Source organism: Tiliqua scincoides, chromosome 4, assembly GCF_035046505.1.
Source record: "Tiliqua scincoides isolate rTilSci1 chromosome 4, rTilSci1.hap2, whole genome shotgun sequence".
Taxonomy (NCBI): domain Eukaryota; kingdom Metazoa; phylum Chordata; class Lepidosauria; order Squamata; family Scincidae; genus Tiliqua; species Tiliqua scincoides.
The window spans coordinates 190,183,296-190,207,338 of NC_089824.1; the positions used below are offsets into that span (position 1 = coordinate 190,183,296).

The window sequence follows — 24,043 nt, forward strand, 5'->3', positions numbered from 1 at the left end:
TGCAGCTATGGATCTGTAGTTGGGAGGGGTAAGAACTAGGAGGGCTAGCAACCAGGCCAACTTTAAGAAGGTTCTGTCCTCAAAAGTTTCTGATTGGACAGTCTAAATAAGTATGAAGTCACCTCAGTACTATTAGCATAAGAAGTATAATAATGAGTGCCCAGGGGGTGCTTGCTTTCCTTCTTGGACAGAGTTTTTGGGTGCAACATCCTGCACGCATGTGAGCTCCACTGTCCATCATGGGCACCTGGCCTCATAGGTAGCCCTGGAGCTAAAAGATCTACAAGAGTAACTGACCCAGGTTAGAGATAGGTATTAATAGAGATAGCCAGCTAGCTTTATTATTTTATTTCTGATATGTTTCCTAGATGTTTATGCCTCTAGCATTTGCTGCCTTATTGTAACCTTAAGTAACCTTATGTACGTACTTAATAAACTAAAATATCTTTTACTAAGTTGTTTCATTGTCTGTTGGGGACAATGGTTTAGAATCCTGCCTAGCCGTTCAGCAAGCTACCAAGTGCACATTGAGGTCTAGTAACTTGAGGACTGAAGCTCTAATTGGAGAAAAAGCTCACTGCCTTCAAGGGATAGAATTAAGCCTAGAGGGTCTCAGTGTCCCTGGACTGAGGCACTGGCTCATACAGGGTGGTGGCAGTACTACTAAGCAGAGGGGCCTTAAGGGCTTTAGGGTTCGAGAACCAAGAACTCAGAGCACCCCAAACCCCCCAAGTTTACGACATAGTGCCAGAACTGAAGTCACGTCTGATATTGTGGTCAAAGACTCTTGCATTACTGTTTACTGTGCCACCTTACTTTTCCACTTGCTTTGATGAACCAGAGTATATTACCTTTATTGTCATGGGCAGTGGGCTGCCCTGGAGGAGCCTTACATCACAGTCTTAACTAACTCCCTGTGTGATGATGCAGCAGTGCCAATGCAGTGCCTGCTGAATCTCATGGGAGCTTTTCGGCCACTGGACGCCTCCTCAGGGTTAGGGAACTTTTGTTCCCTTGCCCAAGGGTAAGCTTGTGCTGGGTCACTGGGTCTATGTGGACTCGCTCCAGCTTTATAACTGGTGCAAGTCTGCACAGAGCTGTGAAGGCTGAGTCTAGGATGGGGGTTTGGATACTGCAGACACTGCTGCACCAGCCTCCTTCCTGGTCATAAGAACATAAGAACAGCCCCACTGGATCAGGCCATAGGCCCATCTAGTCCAGCTTCCTGTATCTCACAGCGGCCCACCAAATGCCCCAGGGAGCACACCAGATAACAAGAGACCTCATCCTGGTGCCCTCCCTTGCATCTGGCATTCTGACTTAACCCATTCCTAAAATCAGGAGGTTGCGCATACTCATCATGGCTTGTACCCCATAATGGATTTTTCCTCCAGAAACTCGTCCAATCCCCTTTTAAAGGCGTCTAGGCTAGATGCCAGCACCACATCCTGTGGCAAGGAGTTCCATAGACCGACCACGCGCTGAGTAAAGAAATATTTTCTTTTGTCTGTCCTAACCCGCCCAACACTCAATTTTAGTGGATGTCCCCTGGTTCTGGTATTATGTGAGAGTGTAAAGAGCATCTCCCTATCCACTCTGTCCATCCCCTGCATAATTTTGTATGTCTCAATCATGTCCCCCCTCAAGCGTCTCTTTTCTAGGCTGAAGAGGCCCAAACGCCGTAGCCTTTCCTCATAAGGAAGGTGCCCCAGCCCCGTAATCATTTTAGTCGCTCTCTTTTGCACCTTTTCCATTTCCACTATGTCTTTTTTGAGATGCGGCGACCAGAACTGGACACAATACTCCAGGTGTGGCCTTACCATAGATTTGTACAACGGCATTATAATACTAGCCATTTTGTTCTCAATACCCTTCCTAATGATCCCAAGCATAGAATTGGCCTTCTTCACTGCCGCTGCACATTGGGTCGACACTTTCATCGACCTGTCCACCACCACCCCAAGATCTCTCTCCTGATCTGTCACAGACAGCTCAGAACCCATCAGCCTATATCTAAAGTTTTGATTTTTTGCCCCAATGTGCATGACTTTACACTTACTGACATTGAAGCACATCTGCCATTTTGCTGCCCATTCTGCCAGTCTGGAGAGATCCTTCTGGAGCTCCTCACAATCACTTCTGGTCTTTACCACTCGGAAAAGTTTGGTGTCGTCTGCAAACTTAGCCACTTCACTGCTCAACCCTGTCTCCAGGTCATTTATGAAGAGGTTGAAAAGCACCGGTCCCAGGACAGATCCTTGGGGCACACCGCTTTTCACCTCTCTCCACTGTGAAAATTGCCCATTGACACCCACTCTCTGCTTCCTGGCCTCCAACCAGTTCTCAATCCACGAGAGGACCTGTCCTCTAATTCCCTGACTGTGGAGTTTTTTTTTTTCAGTAGCCTTTGGTGAGGGACCGTGTCAAACGCCTTCTGAAAGTCCAGATATATAATGTCCACGGGTTCTCCCGCATCCACATGCCTGTTGACCTTTTCAAAGAATTCTATAAGGTTCGTGAGGCAAGACTTACCCTTACAGAAGCCATGCTGACTCTCCCTCAGCAAGAGAGGTCCTGCCTTCCTCCTCACCACCACCCTTTTCTGCTCACCCCTGGCACACTCATGCCCTTGCACACACTTACGTGTGCAACAGTTACCTGGACACCACCAGTATATGGAGCTGGCTGCTTGTGGCAGCAGCCAGGCCTTGTGCTTCAGTGTGTTGCATTTTTGCGACTGCAGGAAAGTGTCATGCCATCAGAACACTACATGTATGAGAGTTTGGTTATCTTCTGTTCCTTTTCAGTCTGGTGAATCTGGGAATACCCAGCAGTTATGCTGTAGCCACACACCCCGCTAACTAACTATGGAATGTGAAGAAGCCATACTGAGCAGCTAGTTAATGGTTGCCAGTCACGTTTGGAAATACCTTATTCATCCAAATCAGGGGAAGTTTAGTCTTTGTACCAGTCATTATATTTCTCTCTTTTTTCCCTCCAGGAGCGCCCTGCCTCTGAGTCCTGGCAAAAACTTGTGAAGTCTCGGGATTATAAGAACAACAACGAACTACGGGAGTACCAGTTAGAGGGAATGAATTGGCTGCTCTTTAATTGGTACAACAGGTGAGTTGCAGATGACAAAGGGGCAGCAACAGTGGATGTAATAAGAAACTCTAAGAGCTATTGGCAGTGTTACCAATTCCGGAGACCATGGGAGTTTAGCTAGATTTGGAAGATGTATGATTTGCCTTTGTGGACACAAGCAGAGTGGTTGGTATACCTGTGCCTATGATCTGTGTTAATAATGGGAAACCTGGAAACATGCCACATGGGAGGTTCACCCAGCAGTGTGTTCACTCTTGTTGTCATTTCATAAACCTATGGCTGTTTACTGTCAGTGCTTGCTGATGCGGGATGCAGAAATGGACAACTGTATGCTTGGATTCCAGAAGATTTTGTGAATTGTACTAGTCTCTGGGTAGGGCACAAATTAGGCAAGTGGATACTTTGGATCATCTGCACTTATTGAAAAACAATGTAATACTTTTGCATGTAAGTCATCATCTTCAGTCAGATGACTGATGAAAAGCAAAAAAAAAAATCATTGAATAATGAGGGCTTATTTTTTTTGCCCTCTTCCGACCCTTAGCATAGAGAGGCCTATTTCAGAGCAAGTAGATGAGGAGGTCATATGGGCAATGGGATATGACTAGGTAGCCTATTGTGTCAATGTTAAAGTCAGGAATAGTATGCAGTAGGTCTTGGCCAATGGAGCATGTCCTAGGATTTGTAATCTCGTGTGTGATCTTTCTGTAGGAAGAACTGCATTCTGGCTGATGAAATGGGTCTGGGGAAGACAATCCAGTCCATTACATTTCTCTCTGAGATTTACCTAATGGGTCTACCGGGTCCATTTCTTATTATCGCTCCACTCTCCACCATCACAAACTGGGAACGGGAGTTCCGCACATGGACAGAGATGAATGCCATTGTGTACCATGGCAGCCAGATAAGCCGCCAGATGATTCAGCAGTATGAGATGGTGTACCGGGATGCACAGGTCTGTGACACTCTCAGGTTTTGAGCCTGTCGTAAACTTAGGGGGTTTGGGGTGCTCAGAGTTCTTGGTTCTCGAACCCTAAAGCCCTCAAGGCCCCTCTGCTCAGTAGTACTGCCACCACCCTGTATGTGCCAGTGCCTCAGTCCAGGAACACTGAGACCCTCTAGGCTTAATTCTATGCCTTGCAGGCACTGAACTCTTTCTCCAATTAGAACTTCAGTCCTCAAGTTACTAGACCTCAATGTGCACTTGGTAGCTTGCTGAACGGCTAGGCAGGATTCTGAACCTTTTGTCCCCAACAGGCAATGAAACAGTAAAAGAGATTTTAGCTTATTAAGTACATAAGGTTACATAAAGTTACAGTAAGGCAGCAAATGCTAGAGGCATAAACATCTAGGAAACATATCAGCAATAAAATATTAAAGCTAGCTGGCTATCTCTATTAGTCCCTATCGCTCACCTGGGTCAGCTTCTCTTGTAGATCTTTTAGCTCCAGGCTACCTATGAGGCCAGGTGCCCATGGTGGACAATGGAGCTCCAAGCGTGCAGGATGTTGCACCCAAAACTCTGTCCAAGAAGGAACCCGCACACCCCTTGGGGCGCTCATTATTATACTTCTTATGCTAATAGTGCTGAGGTGACTTCATACTTATTTAGACTGTCCAATCAGAAACTTTTGAGGACAGAACCTTCTTAAAGTTGGCCTGGTTGCTAGCCCTCCTAGTTCTTACCCCTCCCAACTGGAGATCCATAGCTGCATTCCATTCCGCTTGATCAGGTGCCTCTCTGTCTACTAAGGTGTTAAACATTCCAAGGAGTTGTAATTCTTTTTTATTTACTCACATTCTTGCGGCTGGGAACTGCTAGCCACTTCTCCGTTACTGACTTAGTTTGGTTCAGGCTCCACATGCTAACCTAGGCCTAACATACATATTCATGAGAGAGCCCCACTAGGATTCTTGCTATTGTCCATTTAACTTTCATGTGGCCTCCAGAACTGCCTAGGATGCTGCAAGTTGAGTGGGGCGTAGTGGTTTATGGGTCTTTTCCAAAGAAAGTGCTTTGGACCTTTGGGGAACTGTGAGCTGTGACTCGTGCACCAGCTGCGCAAACAGGAACAGTGCAGAGTCCCAATAAAAGCTGCCTGCTATGGTGCTCAGTGGTGAGGTCATTGCCAACTTGAGACTACGAATGTGGAGACTAGTGAGGCTCCAGCAGCTGGCACTTTAGCCTACAAAGAGCTACTGGGCAACTGGAATCAGCTGTTACATGGTAAGCAGGAAGAGAGAGACAAATGAAGCAAGTAGGGTGAGAGAGGGCAGAGGAGAGAAAAAAGGAGGATATTAGAGGAATGGAGATGAACACTGGGAGAAGGACAGAGGAAAATGAAGAGATGGAACAAGAGAGAGAGAGGGGGAGGGCAGAAGTCAGATCGAGGAGACCAAGAAGGAAGCACCAAGGACATCAGCCCTCAGAGGGAGAGGGACCCTCAAGACCTAGCCAGAAAAGAGAAGAGAGGAGGACCTGGTGGTTCCACAACAGACTGTAGCCCTCCAAGAGCACTGAGATGCAATCAGTCTTATCTCCTCCAGGGCAGGAAACATAGGCACCCCCTGGCTCCCAGTTGGGTGGAATCAGCATTAGGGAATCCTACCCTGTGCATGAAGCAGGAAGTGAACTGGGCTGTTAGGCACCCCTACAGACCCCCACCCCAGTGTTTTGTGTGTGTGTAGTGTCTCTACATAAACTGTGACCACAAAGATAGACAAAAGTGGGAGAGATATAGAGGAACCTACCAGACTCCACCTGTAGACTCACCTTTGTCTACAGCCTGTTCAGTTGTAGCATGACTTACCATGTGTAGCACAACCCCCTTGAGGAGGAATTGTCCCCATAGCGGGTGGAGGAGGACCCCCCCATTCCCATGGTTTCAGGAACCTAGACCCAGGGGTGGGATGGGAAACCAATCTGCTCGTAACCAAGAGACACTGGGACTGTTAAGGTCTTTTGAGTGTTTATAGATGCAATCTGTGCACACTTATGTGGGAATAAATCACATTGCACTCAGTCAGATTTACTTAGAGGTATTATGATGCAGTAGAAATTTGCACAGATTTTCTTTTGCTTTCTTTGTCTTTCAGGCTCCAGGTGCTTTGTGAGAGCTTAAGTGCGCAATCCTAACCCACTTTCCAGCACTGGCATAGCTGTGCCAGTGGGACATGTGCTGCATTCTTTCTGCAGTTGCGTGGCATTCACGGAGGCCTCCTCAAAGTAAGGGAATGTTTGTTCCCTTACCTTGGAGCTGCATTGCCCTTATGTCAGTGTTGGAAAATGGGTTAGGATTGTGGCCTAAGAATCTAATCCTAACTTATTTGCCCTAACTCCCTCTCTGGGGGGGGGGGGGGCTAAATACTCACCTCTTGTGTTGGTATCCTTAGGGCAGTCCTATTCCAGGACTCTTCAAATTCCATGTAGTCATCACTACCTTTGAGATGATTTTAGCTGACTGCCCAGAGCTGAAGAAGATTCAGTGGCGTTGTGTGGTCATAGATGAAGCCCATCGACTCAAAAACAGGAACTGCAAACTACTTGAAGGACTGAAGCTCATGTCTCTGGTGAGAATTTTCTGATTGTGTTGCTCTTTTGAGCCCTGTGGGAGTTTGAAACTGCAACAGCAGGAATATATGAAGGATGCTGATTTGTGTGTGTGTGAGTGTGTGTGAGAGAGTATACATTCATTTTTGGTGCTGGGCTCAGACACCATTCTGCTGGAGCAGTACATGCTGTAATGTTTCTGGTGTGCCATAAAAGTCTGTGCTTCTTTGTTTCACAGTTTGCAGAGACACCAAAGAAGGAAGATGTTCTTATAGTGACCTGCTACCTTTGTGCTGCTTCCCCTGCATGCATACTAGAGGCAATGACAGGATAGCTTTTGTCTATACTGTTTTTCAAATAGGAAACCCTTAGGAGAGCCACAGAATCTTGATGAAACCATCAATCCAATTTTGTTGCTTCAGAGTGCCATTTACAGCAAGCTGCCTGAAATGTTGAGATATTTCCTGTAGGAAGATGCCTCAGAGCCATCTGGCTTGGCAGAGTATGCTTGTACATCCCTCAGATGGCAGTGGTTTGGGCAAACCAAGTACTGGGTGTAAAAATGGGTGAACAACCTATCGGAAGCTGACACTAGATACTTTGAGCAACAGAGTGACCTGTAGTCTTCTCTCTCTCTCCCCCCCCCCTCTACATCCATGGTGAACAGGAACACAAAGTGCTGTTGACTGGGACACCCCTGCAGAACTCAGTGGAGGAACTCTTCAGTCTGCTGAACTTTTTGGAGCCTCAACAGTTCCCATCTGAGACAGCCTTTTTGGAGGAGTTTGGGGATCTCAAGACAGAGGAGCAGGTATACGGAAAGGTTTTCAAGGTTGAGGCTCTGCTCAATACTACAAAATGCTTAAAAATAAAAGTCAAATAAAAGTTGACTTTAGAGATAAGCATCGGTAGTGTCCTGGATCAAGATCTTCAAAATAGTAGGTATTTTGTGAACAAAACAAAACGTGATGAAGCAGAAACTGACCCACATGCACAGAGAATATCCCCTTTGATTAGAACTTCACATCCTTCATGTGCACATTGCTGCAGCTGTCATTGCCGCATGTTAAGAAACTGCTTTCCATGTACCCAAGAAGTCTCCAGAGCATCACTCTCAACTGTTTTATATTTGTTGCTGTTTGCATTTTTTTACTCTCCCACACCTATGTAAGAAGTGTGACTGATGAACATATCATTTAGCTCTACAGACATTTTGCATACACACTCGCTAGGCATTCATACAATTTTTTTCTTACAGACTTCTTTGCATACTTGTTGCCCATATATGTGCACCAGCCTGAGACTGGCTAAAGATGGAAACAATCAGGGCAGTAAGATGACTGTTTCCCAACATAACATTTGTAAATCTTCATTCTGGGCAGTTTCTCCTTTCACCAGTATGCACAATGTGAATATTGTGTGAGCCTTTCTGTGCGACTTGTACCATCTGAGCTGAGACTACAGGCAATGATATTGACCTTTCTTTTTCTTGTCCTGGAAGGTCAAGAAGCTCCAGTCCCTCTTGAAACCTATGATGTTGCGACGGCTGAAGGATGATGTGGAGAAGAATTTGGCACCCAAACAGGAGACTATCATCGAGGTTGAGCTGACCAACATCCAGAAAAAATACTACCGGGCCATCCTGGAAAAGAATTTTACTTTCCTGTCCAAGGGTGCTAATCAGCACAACATGCCCAATCTCATCAACACCATGATGGAGCTGCGCAAGTGCTGCAACCACCCCTACCTCATCAATGGTAAGGGGTAAAGTTGAAACTGGGTACTTCAGCATGCTCGGCTCTGTGATAAAGAAGTGATTTGCACTATGTTAACATCCTCTTTGCCCTTCAGTTGTGAAGGGGGCTCTTCTCAGTGGAAGGGTTTCCACTGCCTCTTCCTTTGAGAAGAAGTGGGTTTCCTTGGGATATTGATGCCACGGGTGTTTGACTTTATTATGTCAGTACAACTCGGCAGCACTGCACTCCTAACACACTGCTGTTAGTCAGTGGCTATAGGTGCCAGCAGGACCAGATACTGATGACTCGAAGGTGGGGGGTTTGTGTGTGTGTGTCTGTGTCCCCTGTACTCTGCTAGCATTTCCTTTATAAAGAGTCTTAGGAGGCAATAAGGAATCACCCTGAGCTGTCTGCTGGAATTGCAGTATAGCAGAACTGCTTTTGAGTGTTGCTTATACAGTTTGAGCCACTTATGATTTTTTTCTTGTTTTTTCTCCTCCAGGGGCGGAGGAGAAAATCCTGGAGGATTTCCGTAAAACGCATAGCCCAGATGCTTCTGACTTCCAACTGCAGGCAATGATCCAGGCAGCAGGCAAGCTGGTTCTGATTGATAAGCTGTTGCCGAAGCTGATTGCGGGTGGGCACAAAGTGCTGATCTTCTCCCAGATGGTGCGCTGCCTTGATATCCTGGAGGATTATCTCATCCAGAGGCGGTCAGTATAACCCAGTAGCTCACACCCACAGGGTGCATCACCTAGGTCTATGTTATTCTTCCAGCTCATGCTTCATTGTTAGGCTGTTCTCTCATATTCCTGTGCATGCATATATACCTTTTTCTTCTTGCCCTTTGCCCTTCTCTCTTTCTCATTCACTTCTTATCTTTCTCTTTCCGCATAGGTTCTTTCCTTACGTGCACCCTCTTTCCTGCCTTTCCCCCTTATCCTTTAGAGAGCTGTGGTGTGAAACAAAGCACACATTCCAAACCCTTGATGCTCTTGTATCTCAGTTGCCTTGCATCAATTCTGCTTTCTGCACATGAGTCACAGTCTACCCAGATCCACTACTGTGCAGCAGTGCCTGCTGAGACTTGAGAAACATCATCGTAATTCCCAGGTTATTCTGTGATTCAGACAGTTGCTTGCTCGCTGTGATTATAGATGGTTTCAGCAACCTTCACTGTTGCAGTTTATTACTCCTTCTGATTCTACACCTTCCCCTCTATGTAGACTATCCTTAAAAAGTCCTCCCCAGTACAATCCCAGGCAGCATTCCTGTGGCTACCATCTAGATAGAATTTCATTCTGACCTGTGACTGAGATGAGACAAAGGCTACTAGAAGTGGTATTAACAGGTAACGTAAGGCCTGGTGGTGAGACTGGGAAGTCCTAGGCATTAGGTTGGTAGCTGTCTTGAAATCTAATTTGGGAACTTAAGAATTTGCTATCTTTTTCAAACTTACACAGGATTTCTACCTGAAGGTATGATGAACTTATAGCATATTTCCCAGCTTTTAAAAATGGTGATCTAATTGTAGGGCTGCTTTTTGGAAGTTAGAGAGAGAGACAGAGAGACAGACAGATTATGGCTTTGGAGAATAAGTACCATGCCACTTAAAGAGCAAAGTCATCCAATTTAGGCACATCTGTTTACAGGCTAAACAGAATGGCATACTTTTTAAAAAAACACAACTTTTTTGTCAATATGCTAATTTTCTTGGAATCTGTGCTCTTCAACTCATGACCATTTTTCAGAGTCTGTGAGATCATATCATTCTGTCATTACAGCACCACCCAGTGTTCCAAAAGAAAATGGAGGGTGCTTTGGGAAGGAGATGAGGTTCTGTACAAATCTTACTTGAGTGAAGCCAGTTTTGCAGGCCTCCTCCAGGACTTCAGAGAGGAGCATTGGCTTTTCCTTTCTCCTATTTCTGTCTCTGGCCTATAACAGTGATAATACTGAGTTAATTATTGTTGTAAGCTGCCTTGGGTCCCTTTGGGGAGGGTAGCAGGGTATAAATGAAGTAAATAAATACAATTCTACAATACTTAATAGCCCATGTGAAATGCTTTGAGGATGTGCTATTTCAATATTCCTTATGACAGCTGTGTAAGGTAGACCAGAATTAATCTCCATATTACAAACAGAGGACTGAGGGATGTTAGTATACCTAAGGCCACCGTGAGTTCATAGCTGGACTGATATTTGAACCAGGGCACCTTATGACTCTTACTCTGAACAAAGGTCAAGGAGTATACTATGCTAGCTCCCCCATAATTGGAGGCAGGAAGCCCTAGTGCTGCTGCTTTTTCTCTGTTGTTCCCAATGTGACTCATATTCTCCTGTTTATTAAGGTACACCTATGAGCGCATTGATGGACGGGTGCGTGGAAATTTACGCCAGGCTGCCATTGACCGCTTCTGCAAGCCAGATTCCGACCGCTTTGTATTTCTGCTGTGTACACGGGCAGGAGGACTGGGCATCAATCTTACTGCTGCTGATACCTGCATCATCTTTGACTCAGACTGGAATCCACAAAATGACCTGCAGGTAACTGCTAGTAACCGTGGAATGGGACCAGAAGGTCCAAGCTAAAGCTGAGACTTCATGCAGGCTGTGGAAGTACAGACTGCATGGTAAGCTAATGAACAGTGAAATGAAGATCTAGCTGCATAGAAAGCAGCTATGTTTGAAGCATGAACCTCAAACAAGTTCCTCCCCCTGCACCATAAGTAGATTATTGACACCTTCTTCAGTTGTACATGCATTTTTAGTTTTCTGTGCTTTTAAATATTTTGGTTTTTTTCCATGTAATCCTTTTGTGCCAGCATTTAAGTGCCTTAACAGTTAGGCCTTCATTAGCAGGCTTAATGTAGAGAATCCTAAGAGGCTTAGGGTTACGGTGGTGATGGGGAGAGCTCTCCTTGGAGAAAGCTTGACCTCCTCCTTGCCCTTTTACCAGTTCTATTTCAAGTGATTTCTTTTTTTTCTCCTACAGGCTCAGGCTCGCTGCCATCGGATAGGACAAAGCAAAGCAGTGAAGGTCTATCGCCTCATCACCAGGAATTCCTATGAGCGGGAGATGTTTGACAAGGCCAGCTTGAAGCTTGGCTTGGACAAAGCGGTGCTGCAAGACATCAACCGCAAGGGCAGCAACAATGGGGTAAGGGGGCCTTAAAGAGCCAGGAAATTGAGATCTGTGCTAATTTTCATTCCTCTTCCTCTCCATAGATTTCCCTGGCACCCTGCTTTTAGAACATGCCAGTGTGACTCTCTTTTTCCTGTGTGTCCTAAAGTCATAAGGACATAAGAAGAGCCCTGCTGGATCAGGCCAAGGGCACATCTAGTCCAGCTTCCTGTATCTCACAGTGGCCCACCAAATGCCTGAGGGAGCACACAAGACAACAGACACAACCTGCGTCCTGGTGCCCTCCCCTGCATCTGGCAATCAGAGGCAGCTTGCCTCTAAAACCAAGAGCTTGCACATACTACTATGACTTGTAACCCGTAATGAACGTTTCCTCCAGAAATTTGTCCAATCCCCTCTTAAAGGCATCCAGGCAAGATGCCATCACTACATCCTATGGCAAGTTCCACAAACTAATTACACGCTGGGTAAAGAAATATTTTCTTCTGTCTGTCCTAACTCCCAACACTCAACTTTCATGGATGTCCCCTGGTTCTGGTGTTATGTGAGAGGGAAAAGAGCATCTCTCTATCCATTCTGACCATCCCCTGCATGATTTTGTATGTCTCAATCATGTTTCCCCTCAGGCGCCTCTTTTCTGCACTGAAGAGGCCCAAATATTTTAGCCTTTCCTCATAGGGAATGTGCCCCAGCCCAGTAATCATTTTGGTTGCTCTCTTTTGCACCTTTTCCATCTCCACTGTATCCTTTCTGAGATGCGGCGACCAGAACTGGACGCAATACTCCAGGTGTGGCCTTACCATCAATTTGTACAATGGCATTACAATATTAGCTGTCTTATTCTCAATGCCTCAATGTCTTATTCTCAATTCTCAATTGAGGTGGAGTACCTCAAGACATGAGGGATGCAAACATCATCACGCTGTACAAGAACAAAGGTGACAGGGGTGACTGCAACAACTACCGCTGCATCTCTCTCCTTAGCGTTGTAGGAAAGCTGTTTGCCCGAGTTGTACTAAAGAGGCTCCAGGTACTTGCAGAGAGCGTCTATCCAGAATCGCAGTGTGGATTCCGAGCCAACAGGTCCACCACTGATATGGTATTCTCCCTTAGACAACTGCAGGAGAAATGCAGGGAACAACGACAGCCACTCTTTATAGCCTTCATAGATCTCACAAAGGCTTTCGACCTGGTCAGCAGAGACGGCCTCTTCAAGATTCTCCCCAAGATTGGATGTCCACCCAGGCTCCTCAGCATCATCAGATCCTTCCACAAGGACATGAAGGGCACTGTTGTCTTCGATGGCTCCACATCAGACCCTTTTGACATCCGAAGCGGAGTGAAGCAGGGCTGTGTTCTTGCACCAACCTTGTTTGGGATTTTCTTCGCTGTCCTGCTGAAGCAGGCCTTTGGAACTGCAACAGAAGGCATCTATCTCCGGACCAGATCAGACGGAAAGCTCTTCAACCTCTCCAGACTGAGAGCAAAATCCAAAGTCCAGCTGAAATGTCTGCGTGACTTCCTCTTTGCCGACGATGCAGCTGTCACTACCCACTCTGCCAAAGATCTCCAGCAGCTCATGGATCGTTTTAGCAAGGCCTGCCAAGATTTTGGACTGACAATCAGCCTGAAGAAAACACAGGTCATGGTTCAGGATGTGGACTCACCTCCCTGCATTACAATCTCTGAGCATGAACTGGAGGTTGTCCATGACTTTGTGTACCTTGGCTCAACGATCTCCGACACTCATTCTCTCGATGCCGAGCTAAACAGGCGCATCGGTAAAGCAGCTACCACGTTTTCCAGACTCACAAAGAGAGTCTGGTCCAACAAGAAGCTGACGGAACATACCAAGATCCAGGTCTACAGAGCTTGCGTCCTGAGTACACTTCTGTACTGCAGCGAGTCATGGACTCTTCGCCCACAACAGGAGAGGAAACTGAGCGCTTTCCACATGCGCTGCCTCCGACGCATCCTCGGCATCACCTGGCAGGACAAAGTTCCAAACAACACAGTCCTGGAACGTGCTGGAATCCCTAGCATGTATTCACTGCTGAAACAGAGACGCCTGCGTTGGCTTGGTCATGTCGTGAGAATGGATGATGGCCGGATCCCAAAGGATCTCCTCTATGGAGAACTCGTGCAAGGAAAGCGCCCTACAGGTAGACCACAGCTGCGATACAAGGACATCTGCAAGAGGGATCTGAAGGCCTTAGGGATGGACCTCAACAAGTGGGAAACCCTGGCCTCTGAGCGGCCCGCTTGGAGGCAGGCTGTGCAGCATGGCCTTTCCCAGTTTGAAGAGACACTTTGCCAACAGTCTGAGGCTAAGAGGCAAAGAAGGAAGGCCCATAGCCAGGGAGACAGACCAGGGACAGACTGCACTTGCTCCCGGTGTGGAAGGGATTGTCACTCCCGGATTGGCCTTTTCAGCCACACTAGACGCTGTGCCAGAACCACCTTTCAGAGCGCGATACCATAGTCTTTCGAGACTGAAGGTTGCCAATATATTCTCAATGCCTTTCCTAATGATCCCAAGCATGGAATTAGCCCTCTTCACTGCCACCGCACATTGGGTCGACACTTTCATCGAACTGTCCACCAGCACCCCAAGATCTCTCTCCTGATCTGTCTCAGACAGCTCAGAACCCATTAGCCTATATGTAAAGTTTTGATTCTTTGCTCCAATGTGCATGACTTTACACTTACTTACATTGAAATGCATCTGCCATTTTGCTGCCCAGTCTCCCAGTTTTGACAAAGTCAAACTTGTTTTCTCTGTTGCTGGCAGGTGCAGCAGCTCTCCAAGATGGAAGTTGAGGACTTGTTGAGAAAGGGAGCTTATGGGGCTCTGATGGATGAAGAAGATGAGGGTTCCAAGTTCTGTGAAGAAGATATTGACCAAATTTTGCAGCGCAGAACCCAGACAATCACTATCCAGACTGAAGGAAAAGGCTCCACTTTCTCCAAGGTTGGTGTGCTTTGTCTTCTGGCTGGGAGGAAATTGGGCTCTCATCATGACAAATTCTGTTTTTGCTTATCAGTGACGAACATGCCTTTGAATAGAATTAGAAAGTGAGTGTCTCCAGTCATTTCCATCCTCTGTTGTTTTCTTGTCCCTCTAGGCATTTATTTTTTGCAAAGGTTTAAATTTTTATTGCTTTCATACTCCCATTGTGTCCTGAATTCAAATTTCTATAATAGTTAGAATCCTACCTTCTTCCTGTGATTCCAGTCATGGCCACTTAAGTTGCGCAGTAGATTTAGAAGGATAATGTTATGAATCAGAATTGCAGTTGGACAGTGGGGAGAACAATCCTTTGTTCTGGTACAGCAGAACAGCTAAATGAATCAGTCATTTCATTTTCTGTCTAGCCAAGGCTTTACACAGGAGCTTCCTCAGCTCAAGCCATGCTCCCTGCTGTCTCTCTACTAATGAGATCTTTGTACAAGAACTCTCCCTCGGAAAAGTACTTGCCTGCACTGGCTAGTCTCATACTCCATGGTAAAAATTAATGCCAACAGAGTATCAGGGGACCAGGACTTGGGGTTCTTGTCTCTTTCTGCTAATTTTTATGTCACCAGTTCCCAGTGCTCATGATTTTAATGTGCTTTGCATTCGAAAATCCAGATTGGCCAGCAAACCAACATAATGGCTAAATATATGGTTTGTCATATAATTCCCGACAAAACCCACTTTGAGCTCCACTCAGTGTCTTTTGTGACCTGTTTTGGGTATTGCTATTCTAGGACCTCCCAGACTCAATACTGCAGTGTTTCTCAAACTGTGGGTTGGGACCCACTAGGTGGGTCGCAAGCCAATTTGCAAGCCAATTTCAGGTGGGTCCCCATTCATTTCAGTATTTTATTTTGAATATATTAGACTTGATGCTGCCATGGTATGTGAGTGTATTTGGGGAAATGTTACAGACCTGTATGTTTAACAGGCTACTATGTATATTCTTTTAACAATGATAGTAAATGGGACTTACTCCTGGGTAAGTGTGGATAAGATTGCAGCCTAGGATTGTTAAAAATTTTCCTTCTTGATGATGTCACTTCTGGTCATAACATCACTTCCGGTGGGTCCTGACAGATTCTTGTTCTAAAAAAATGGATCCCGGTGCTAAATGTGTGAGAACCACTGCAATAGTGTGTTCTTGAGAGCAAAAGACCAGTGGTCTAATTCAAATAAATTCTGTGACGACCCTTGTATTGTTTCTGTTAGTTTAGATGAGCTATTATAGCACTGTGTATGATGTGCAGCTGCTTTGTTCCACTGTTGCGTCAGGTGCAGATTGCTAACTTTCATTTCACTCCTAGGCCAGTTTTGTTGCTTCTGGAAATAGAACTGACATTTCATTGGATGATCCCAACTTCTGGCAGAAATGGGCAAAAATAGCAGAACTGGACACAGACGCAAAGAGTGAGAAGGTAATGATGATGATGTTAATAGCCTGGAACACTATGCATACGTGGGCACACACATTCACACAAGTTTGCAGCACACTCTGTTAACTTTTGTGTTCAGGGTTGTATTCAGATTTTAGGCCCCTATTGGACTATTCTGGAATGTAGTGCTTGGATGCAGTTCACATGAAATGGGGGAATCTCTTCTCAGAAATTGAGTCTTGATGTCCTTCTTTTGAACTCACTTCCTAAAAGGGTTTTCTGATTCTTTAGATTCTTGCTTTAGTCTTCGACTTAAGGGCTGGGCAGTGCAACCAGTACTGCTGACATATGTTTAGATATGACTCCTAAACATAGCTTGACCCCAGAAGTGGGTTGACAGAACTATGAGCTTGATTAGAATCTGACTGAGGAAGGAGTCACTCTTCCTATATATTTAAGCCATTTCAGCATTCTGTTTTGATGGAGTCACCAAAATTAAACTTGTTCTCTTTGCATATTGTATCTAGTGTCACTCTGACTTTCCAAAAATATTTATTGTATTTTTAATATGGGGATTTCAGTGGGCTCCCATCTAAGAAATTGATCAAGTCCACCCCTGCTTAACTTTAGCAGTACTGCTACATCAGGTGCTTCCAGACTGTTCACTGAAGCCAACTTCGCTCTATCTTTACAAGTTATCCTGTGGTTGTCCACAGTGTCCATGGTGCTTCAGATTCAGCTTTCCTATTTATTTTAAATGGATGAATTTGCATTTGCTTCTACTCCCCCTGTCTCAAATATGTGCCATATGTGCTTTCTCATATTGGCCATATGTAGCAGTTTAACCTGGGATGAATGTATGTGTAGTACCCAATTATAAACTTTTTTTTCTCACAAGTAAGCCCCACTGAATCTACATCCAAGTAAATTTGCTAGGATTGTGGTCTATAGCAGTTCTCTGCAATACAATATGGAAGACAAGTTTTACTAAACGCTCATACACACCCCTGGTCAGTGTAGGATAGGACATTCTTACTTAAATATCTACAGGAAAAAAGAATTTTTTAATCAAGTAAATGTTGCTGCTTTAAAAAGATACATCTCAAAACAAAACACAGGGATTGAAGTATCATTAACATTTTGAAATTGAAGCTAGCATGGTTTTTATAACAGCTGATCATTCAGTACTTGTTTCCATTTGAAACCAATCTCTAAATTGAGCATCAGATGCAATTTATCCTCTGCTCCCACTCTTAGCAATTTAAATATTCTGTGCTGTGAAATCAAATCAGCCAACATTCTGGGAATGTGAGACTCAAGCATATAATTAAGTCTTTTTCTTTAAAAAAAAAATCACACACACACACTTCTGATTTCCTCAACGTTGCTTTTTCAAAGTGAAAAATCAGCACAGGCCAATGCAAACAGCAGGCATCAGAGGGAAATCTCATTATTGAAGTGAGATTATATTTCTTTTAAATGTTGTTACATTTATAGCAGACGTTCAACACTTTGGGATGAAAATAGTGCTGCTTTCAGGTTTTGTTTTAAATGAATTAACCGTGACTAAAGTAATGCCATGTATTTTTAACATTGGTAGTCAGCATTTTGTGTCTTTAACCCAAAGACAACAGCTGCCTTTTTAATAGAAGTCAAGGATGAAAGGAACCAGTCCCTTTGTACAGGGCTAGTGAGAAAGGCAGACTGTGATTCAGCCTTTACATTTTGGCATTCCAATAGCCATGTATTGTCCTCTTCTGATATTAGTATGAATTCTGTCAACTGAAATTATTTCCAACCTTCCAATCTAAATTCTGCCACAGGCAAGACTGTCCTGAGAGGATGCTGTCTCTCTTTTCTTTCCCTCTGTTCTTGCTTATGATTCAGCTGCTGGCCTTAAAGGCAAAAGACCCTCCCCAAGGCTGAAATATGAGAGCCACTGGCAGTTGGACATTGGCCTGCTCCAGCTGCCGCATTTCTAGCTAGGAACATTGAAAGCAAATAATATGATGACAGCATATTTTGAGGGGGAAGGAGGGGAGGGGAACTGTTGATCTACCTGGAAGAAAAAGCAACCATATGTGGACTCTAGAGCTCAGCTACCATGCCTGCTGGCTCAGTCAAACAGCTGGATCGCTCAGTTTCAGCTTCCTCTGGAAGAAGCTGTCAGCTGTAGTGTCTGCCTCAGCATATACCCTAGGGGGGTCCTGCCTTCTGAAACTCCAGCTAGGGCAGCAGCAGCCCTGGCAGATGTGGGGGGGGGGGTTAGGTCGCAGCACAGGGAAGATTGCTAGGCAACGAATCACAAAGAATTTTTCTTCTGCTTTCCTGCTGTAACAGTGAGGTTCAAATATACAAATAAGACATTGGATGGGGAGAATTGAAAATCAGTCTGAAAAACAGGAAAGTGGGGCACAGGCTCCATTTTTTGTGTAGCCAATTATTTTGAAAACAAGTTATCAACTTATGCTCATTTCAGATGTGAAATTAGAAATTCTAGAGAGAGGTGTATTAGTATTTACTCAATGGTTTTGGAGGTCTGATTTTCAGTCTGTTGCTTTTCAGGAACAATTTTTAGCCCCTTTTCTATCATAAAGACCTATCTGGATGTTAACTGCCGGTAGTGTCCATACAATCCATTTTAACTTGACTCTTGGGGCTCAGTTCTAACCTGCACTGGAACAGGCAAGCTGACTGGCTTGCACTGTATCCAGCGCAGGTTTGGTGCAGCCCAGGGTGCAACTCAGAGTAAGGTGATTTTAGTCCCCTTACCCCGAGCAACGCCATAGGCCCTATGAGACTACTCGAATCTGCACCTGCGATTTTGCAGGTGCAAATCTGCCCAGGTAATGCCACTTGGGATGGGGATTGGGATCCAACCGGTACCACCACATCCAGCCCCACTCCCCTCCCAGGCCTGATCGGCCCTTGGGCCACCCTCTCCTTGCCCTGAAACGCCCCCTCCCCACCTCCGTTCCTTCTTCCCTCTGCCCTCTCCCAGCCCCTGTGCCGGTCTGCCTGGGCTGGCAAAAACTCAGTGTTCTGGCTTCAGCTGTGCTGGGCCAGCACGCATCCGTGCAGGCCCATCCTGCTCCCGAGTAGCTGCAGACATGCTTTATGACATATTTGTGACACTTGGGAGTCCGAACAAGTGACTTATCCCTGCTCAGGGCCACATTAAGATTGTGTTCCCCTCTTGCCTCTTTAAATATTTTTTTTTTGAAAACAGATACATTACATATTCTGATGTCAGATCAAATGTGAATGCTTTTAATCAATTTTTTAAAAATCTCTCAATGCAGATAGTCAGATGGATATTATTATATACTGCTTTCCAAGAAAAGAGCTATCAAAGCTATTTATGTATAGGTGGTTACCTGTTCTAAAAGAGCACATGTGCTCTAAAAAAGACACAAGAGATGCCAGTGAGCAGCCACTGGAAAAAGACATTATGCTGGGAGGTATATGCAACATATAAATGATGTACAATTCATAAATCAGCTTTCACATATGAACAAAACGTACCTTGAGATCAAATCAAAATCCTATGTAAAATTAACTTTTTGAAGCAAAAAACAGGTAATTCTGAAAAATAAGTAACATGTCATGTAAGCAATAGGTAAAATCTGAATGTTAAATAATGATCACATATTTGATCCTTGTCTATAGAAGAACAAACTAACAGTGCTGAAAAATCTCTTCTGTTCTAATATGGAGGGGACAGTGTGTGTGTGTGTTGACCGCTGTTCCCAGGTAGGGCCACCAGAGGCATGAGTATTAGGGTGTTACTTATGAGCATGTGAAGCTTCCTTATGTTGATTCAGATGATTGGTCCAGCTTGCTTAGTATTGCATTGACAGGTTGTGGGTCTCCAGAGTTTCCGGCAGGGGTTTTTCTAGGACTTACATGCATAGCATGTGTAATGCCATTGAGGTTTGGTTCCACCCTGTGAAAAAGGGAGCACTCATTTGGAGTGGGTGGTAAATCCCTGATGTAAGAAATGGCCTCCCGTCTCCTAGTCCATGGAGGAGCATGCCATAGCTCAAGAGGAAGAAATCCATCCAGACTCCTTTTCTCCCCAAATTAACGTAATTGAGAAAAGCCAAAGTTACTTGAAGGAGTCATGTAGGACATACTATACATCCAAATACACCAATATTTTCTTCTAAAATGATTCTAAAATCATTTGATGTTGTTCATAGGACTTAAAAATGTACTCAGATAGGGTACAGACACAAGGAGTTATCTCTGTTTTTTTCCTCTTGCAGGAGAGCCTAGTGATTGATAGACCCCGTGTCCGAAAGCAGACCAAACACTACAATTCCTTTGAGGAAGATGAGCTGATGGAATTCTCTGAGCTAGATAGTGACTCTGATGAGCGACCTACGCGTTCCAGGCGTCTCAATGAAAAAACACGTCGCTACTTGCGGGCAGAGTGTTTCCGCGTGGAGAAGAACCTGCTTATATTTGGGTGCATCTCTTTGCTAAGCTTACCTTGGGAGTTTAACCTGGTATTGCCTTGGGATGGCTGCTATTTCTGCAAGTGCTCTTTTCATTTTCATTTCTTGGTTTTCCTGTTTGTGAGTTTCTTTTCCTTTTCCTGTGGCTGGTCAGCCATTATTGGTTAAACTCCTGGTTAACTGTAGATTGTGAAAGTGCTAGACAAATTTCAAAAAGCATTATTTCTATTTATGATGCAATGAGCCTTCAATGTAATGGACTAATGGGGGAAGGGGTTCAGTTAATATTGCAAGTTTGTTAATGTTGAATGCATTGAAATGCATGTGTAAAATATATATGACTGGTTTATAATTAAGCAGAAAATATCTGTTTCCAAAGTCTGTTAAACTGAAGTCCATTAAAACAAGGGTGTACTGTACATCTTTGTTTTTCAAGCTGGGGGCGCTGGAAAGACATCCTGACTCATGGCCGGTTTAAATGGCATCTCAACGAGAAGGATATGGAAATGATTTGCCGGGCACTCCTGGTCTACTGTGTCAAACATTATAAGGGAGATGAGAAGATTAAGAGTTTTATCTGGGATTTGATTACTCCCACAAAGGATGGACAAAATCAGGCCCTGCAGAACCATTCAGGTACCACAGACTTGTTTTGTTGTTCTGTTTTTAATCAGCTTCTGTAGTGCACGCTGTTAAAGTAATCATTAAATCAAACATGGGTCAAGTAGCTTTACTGTCCGACAAATGCAACTGTCAAGAAAGCATGGAAAAATAGTATTGATAAACCAACTGTTGCACAAAGACTGAGGCTTCTCACTGTGGAGAAGCTCACACATCAACTCGTAAGAATAGTGGGGTCCTGCTGGGGCGATGGCTAAGAATGTATTTCACCAGCTTTGATTGATTTGGTAGTTATAGTCTCTGCTAGAAAAAAAATGAGCTGTCATCAGTCAGCCACACCCTAATTTCATGTATTAATTGATTTTTACAAATGTATACCCTTTTCATTTCAAAGAAATGTTCAGGGTGGCTTACAAGGGCTGAAAGCAACAATAAAATATACAGCAGTCACAATACAATAGCAACAAAAATGTAACTTCCTTGGTAAGTTACTACAATACATTTTATGTGGGGGGTATCTTTAAAAGCATTTCTGAAACAGTAGTTATCTGGTGCCTGATGATCACAGCATATAGCTCTAGTCTTGCGATACAAGGACATCTGCAAGAGGGATCTGAAGGCCTTAGGAGTGGACCTCAACAAGTGGGAAACCCTGGCCTCTGAGCGGCCATAGGCAGACTTGGAGCGCTTGGAGCGCTTGAGCGCTTGGAAGCAGGCTGTGCAGCATGGCCTTTCCCAGTTTGAAGAGACACTTGGCCAACAGTCTGAGGCTAAGAGGCAAAGAAGGAAGGCCCATAGCCAGGGAGACATACCAGGGACAGATTGCACTTGCTCCCAGTGTGGAAGGGATTGTCACTCCCGAATTGGCCTTTTCAGCCACACTAGACGCTGTTCCAGAACCACCTTTCAGAGTGCGATACCATAGTCTTTCGAGACTGAAGGTTGCCAACATTACATAGCTCTAGTCTTGTGTCTGATTGACATCTCCACCACCTCCTTCCACAGAGGGAACTCAATCTCCAAGTGACTTGTGAAGCTCACTGACATATCAGACCAGACATAACCAGAGTGGTGCAATTTTGTTTACTGAGCCCAGTGGCAAGACAACACAAAAAGGAGAGAGGTTCACCCTACCCCTTGGTTTTTATCTCCACCCTTTTTGCTTCAGTTTGGCCTTTATGCTCTCTGGATGTCCTTAAGTCTCCTTTTGCATAGTCCCTCTAGGGAAGGGGCTCAGGATCCGTATATAGCCTATCATGTCCCTGTCCAAGGGCTGGCAGCTTGGGAGGGGCTATTGACAGCAACACCCTCAGTCCCTATCTGGGGGCTTGCTACCAGTCCGTTTCTGGGCTCCTTGTGGCCTTCCTACTCTTCTGGGACCATGGCCCCTGTGTCTTCTTAGACTGGACTTGGGTGTCATGTGCCCTTACCTTCTTCTGTGGCCCAGAAGGGATTCTCTCACCTTTCATTTCTCACTCTTCTCTCCTCCTGGCTTTTCTCTCCTTCCCTCTTCCTGGATCCTTCTGGCTTTTCTCTTGTTTTCCATTCTTCCACATCCTTCGCTCCCTCTTGCCCCTGCGGTCTGCTCTTAATAAAATCTTTTATAGGTTTTATAGGGCCAAGACCAGTCCTACTTCCCTGGGGTCAGCTGCACCTCTTTCCCCCATCCGTCTTATAGATGGGCATGTGTGACTGCTGGAGACATCACCAGATGCTGGGCTGGTGCCTGACTGATTGGTGCATCTGCACAGTCAGTTGGCCAGCAAAGCCATGTGTCCTGATTGCTGTGCTGATAGTGGAGCCATGGATTCCACTACCTAATTGCCCGGCTAAGCATTTTCCTCTTACTGCCAGCAAGCTGCACCCCAGTGCAGCTCACATTGCCACCATCAGTTACCTTTTTGTTTCCAAGCTCAGCTTAAAGTTCTGGTTTCAGGTTGTAAAGCCCTAAACAGCATAGGATCAGGTTGCCTCAAGGACTACCTTGAGTTTAAGATTAGCATTGGGGCTTGTACTCTTATTTCTGTTTGATGAGAAGTCAGGTGATAAGAGATGAGACCTTTTTGTGGTGGTCTCAAGACTCTGGAATCTCTTCCCTGTTGAACTATGCCAGGCTCCTCATTCTGTGTTGTTAGGTGTTTGCAGAAAACATGTTTATTTCAACAGTTTTTATTTTTTGATTCTTCTGCTTTTAAAGACTGCGTTGCCTGTACATTTTGTTTTTTTAATATTGTAATCTTGTTGGTAGTTTGGTTTTGCAAGTTTATTTTATGTGTTGTATTGCTGTGACGTTAGCCACTTTGAGTATTTATGCACAGAAAAGCAGTATAATAGCAACAATCATAATAATATATACGTTTTAGAATTCAGAAAGAGCTATCTTTATCAGATTATGTTGGAGTTAATTGGCTCTTTCAAAACAGGCTATGATGTGTTGCATGATGGGAGCCTTTAGAAGTACCCAGGAGCCTGACTTTAGCTGCCTTCTTGCACTCAAACTGCCTAATATAGGTATGGGACCTGAGATGAATAACTGTACTATTTTCTGATCTGTTTTTTGTATGGGATGGACAATTAAAAGAAGGATTTGTCACCTCCATGCCCTACTGGCTTATTGAGCTTCCTTGGTTAAAGTACAAATATGCAGACCTTTCTTGATCCTGAGGTGCTGCTCATATGCTGCCCCTTGTCTGTTACAGGCTTATCAGCCCCAGTGCCAAGAGGGAGGAAGGGGAAGAAGACTAAGAACCAGATGTTGCTTCCTGAAATCAAGAATGCAGACTGGCTAACCACCTGCAATCCTGAGATTGTCCTCCATGATGACAGCTACAAAAAGCACTTAAAGCAACATTGCAACAAGTGAGTGAATGGGGTCTGGCCAGGGAACTCCAGAATGCATTCCATTGTGCTATGAACAGTTGCTCATACAGTTGTCCTCTCTAATGCATGCCACAGTGTAATGCAGCTGATGATACTGGGTTGTCAATATGGAGAGAGCAAGAGAGCATGCCTTTGTTCTAACTATCCAGTTTTT

The 24,043-nt window shown here is 44.8% G+C and overlaps 1 protein-coding gene across 4 annotated transcripts in view; it reads left to right on the forward strand.

Moving 5' to 3' along the window:
- The window catches only part of CHD6 (chromodomain helicase DNA binding protein 6), a 160,963-nt gene that overhangs the window by 104,292 nt on the left and 32,628 nt on the right, over window positions 1-24,043 (forward strand). For all 4 annotated transcript variants that reach the window (XM_066625300.1, XM_066625302.1, XM_066625301.1 and 1 more), the window contains 13 exons: window positions 3,002-3,123; window positions 3,817-4,060; window positions 6,499-6,675; window positions 7,323-7,466; window positions 8,157-8,412; window positions 8,894-9,104; window positions 10,743-10,938; window positions 11,387-11,551; window positions 14,328-14,507; window positions 15,860-15,970; window positions 20,197-20,399; window positions 20,825-21,024; window positions 23,709-23,868. In XM_066625300.1, coding sequence (XP_066481397.1) covers window positions 3,002-3,123; window positions 3,817-4,060; window positions 6,499-6,675; window positions 7,323-7,466; window positions 8,157-8,412; window positions 8,894-9,104; window positions 10,743-10,938; window positions 11,387-11,551; window positions 14,328-14,507; window positions 15,860-15,970; window positions 20,197-20,399; window positions 20,825-21,024; window positions 23,709-23,868 — 2,369 coding nt within the window. The remainder of the gene's footprint in view (window positions 1-3,001; window positions 3,124-3,816; window positions 4,061-6,498; window positions 6,676-7,322; window positions 7,467-8,156; window positions 8,413-8,893; window positions 9,105-10,742; window positions 10,939-11,386; window positions 11,552-14,327; window positions 14,508-15,859; window positions 15,971-20,196; window positions 20,400-20,824; window positions 21,025-23,708; window positions 23,869-24,043) is intronic.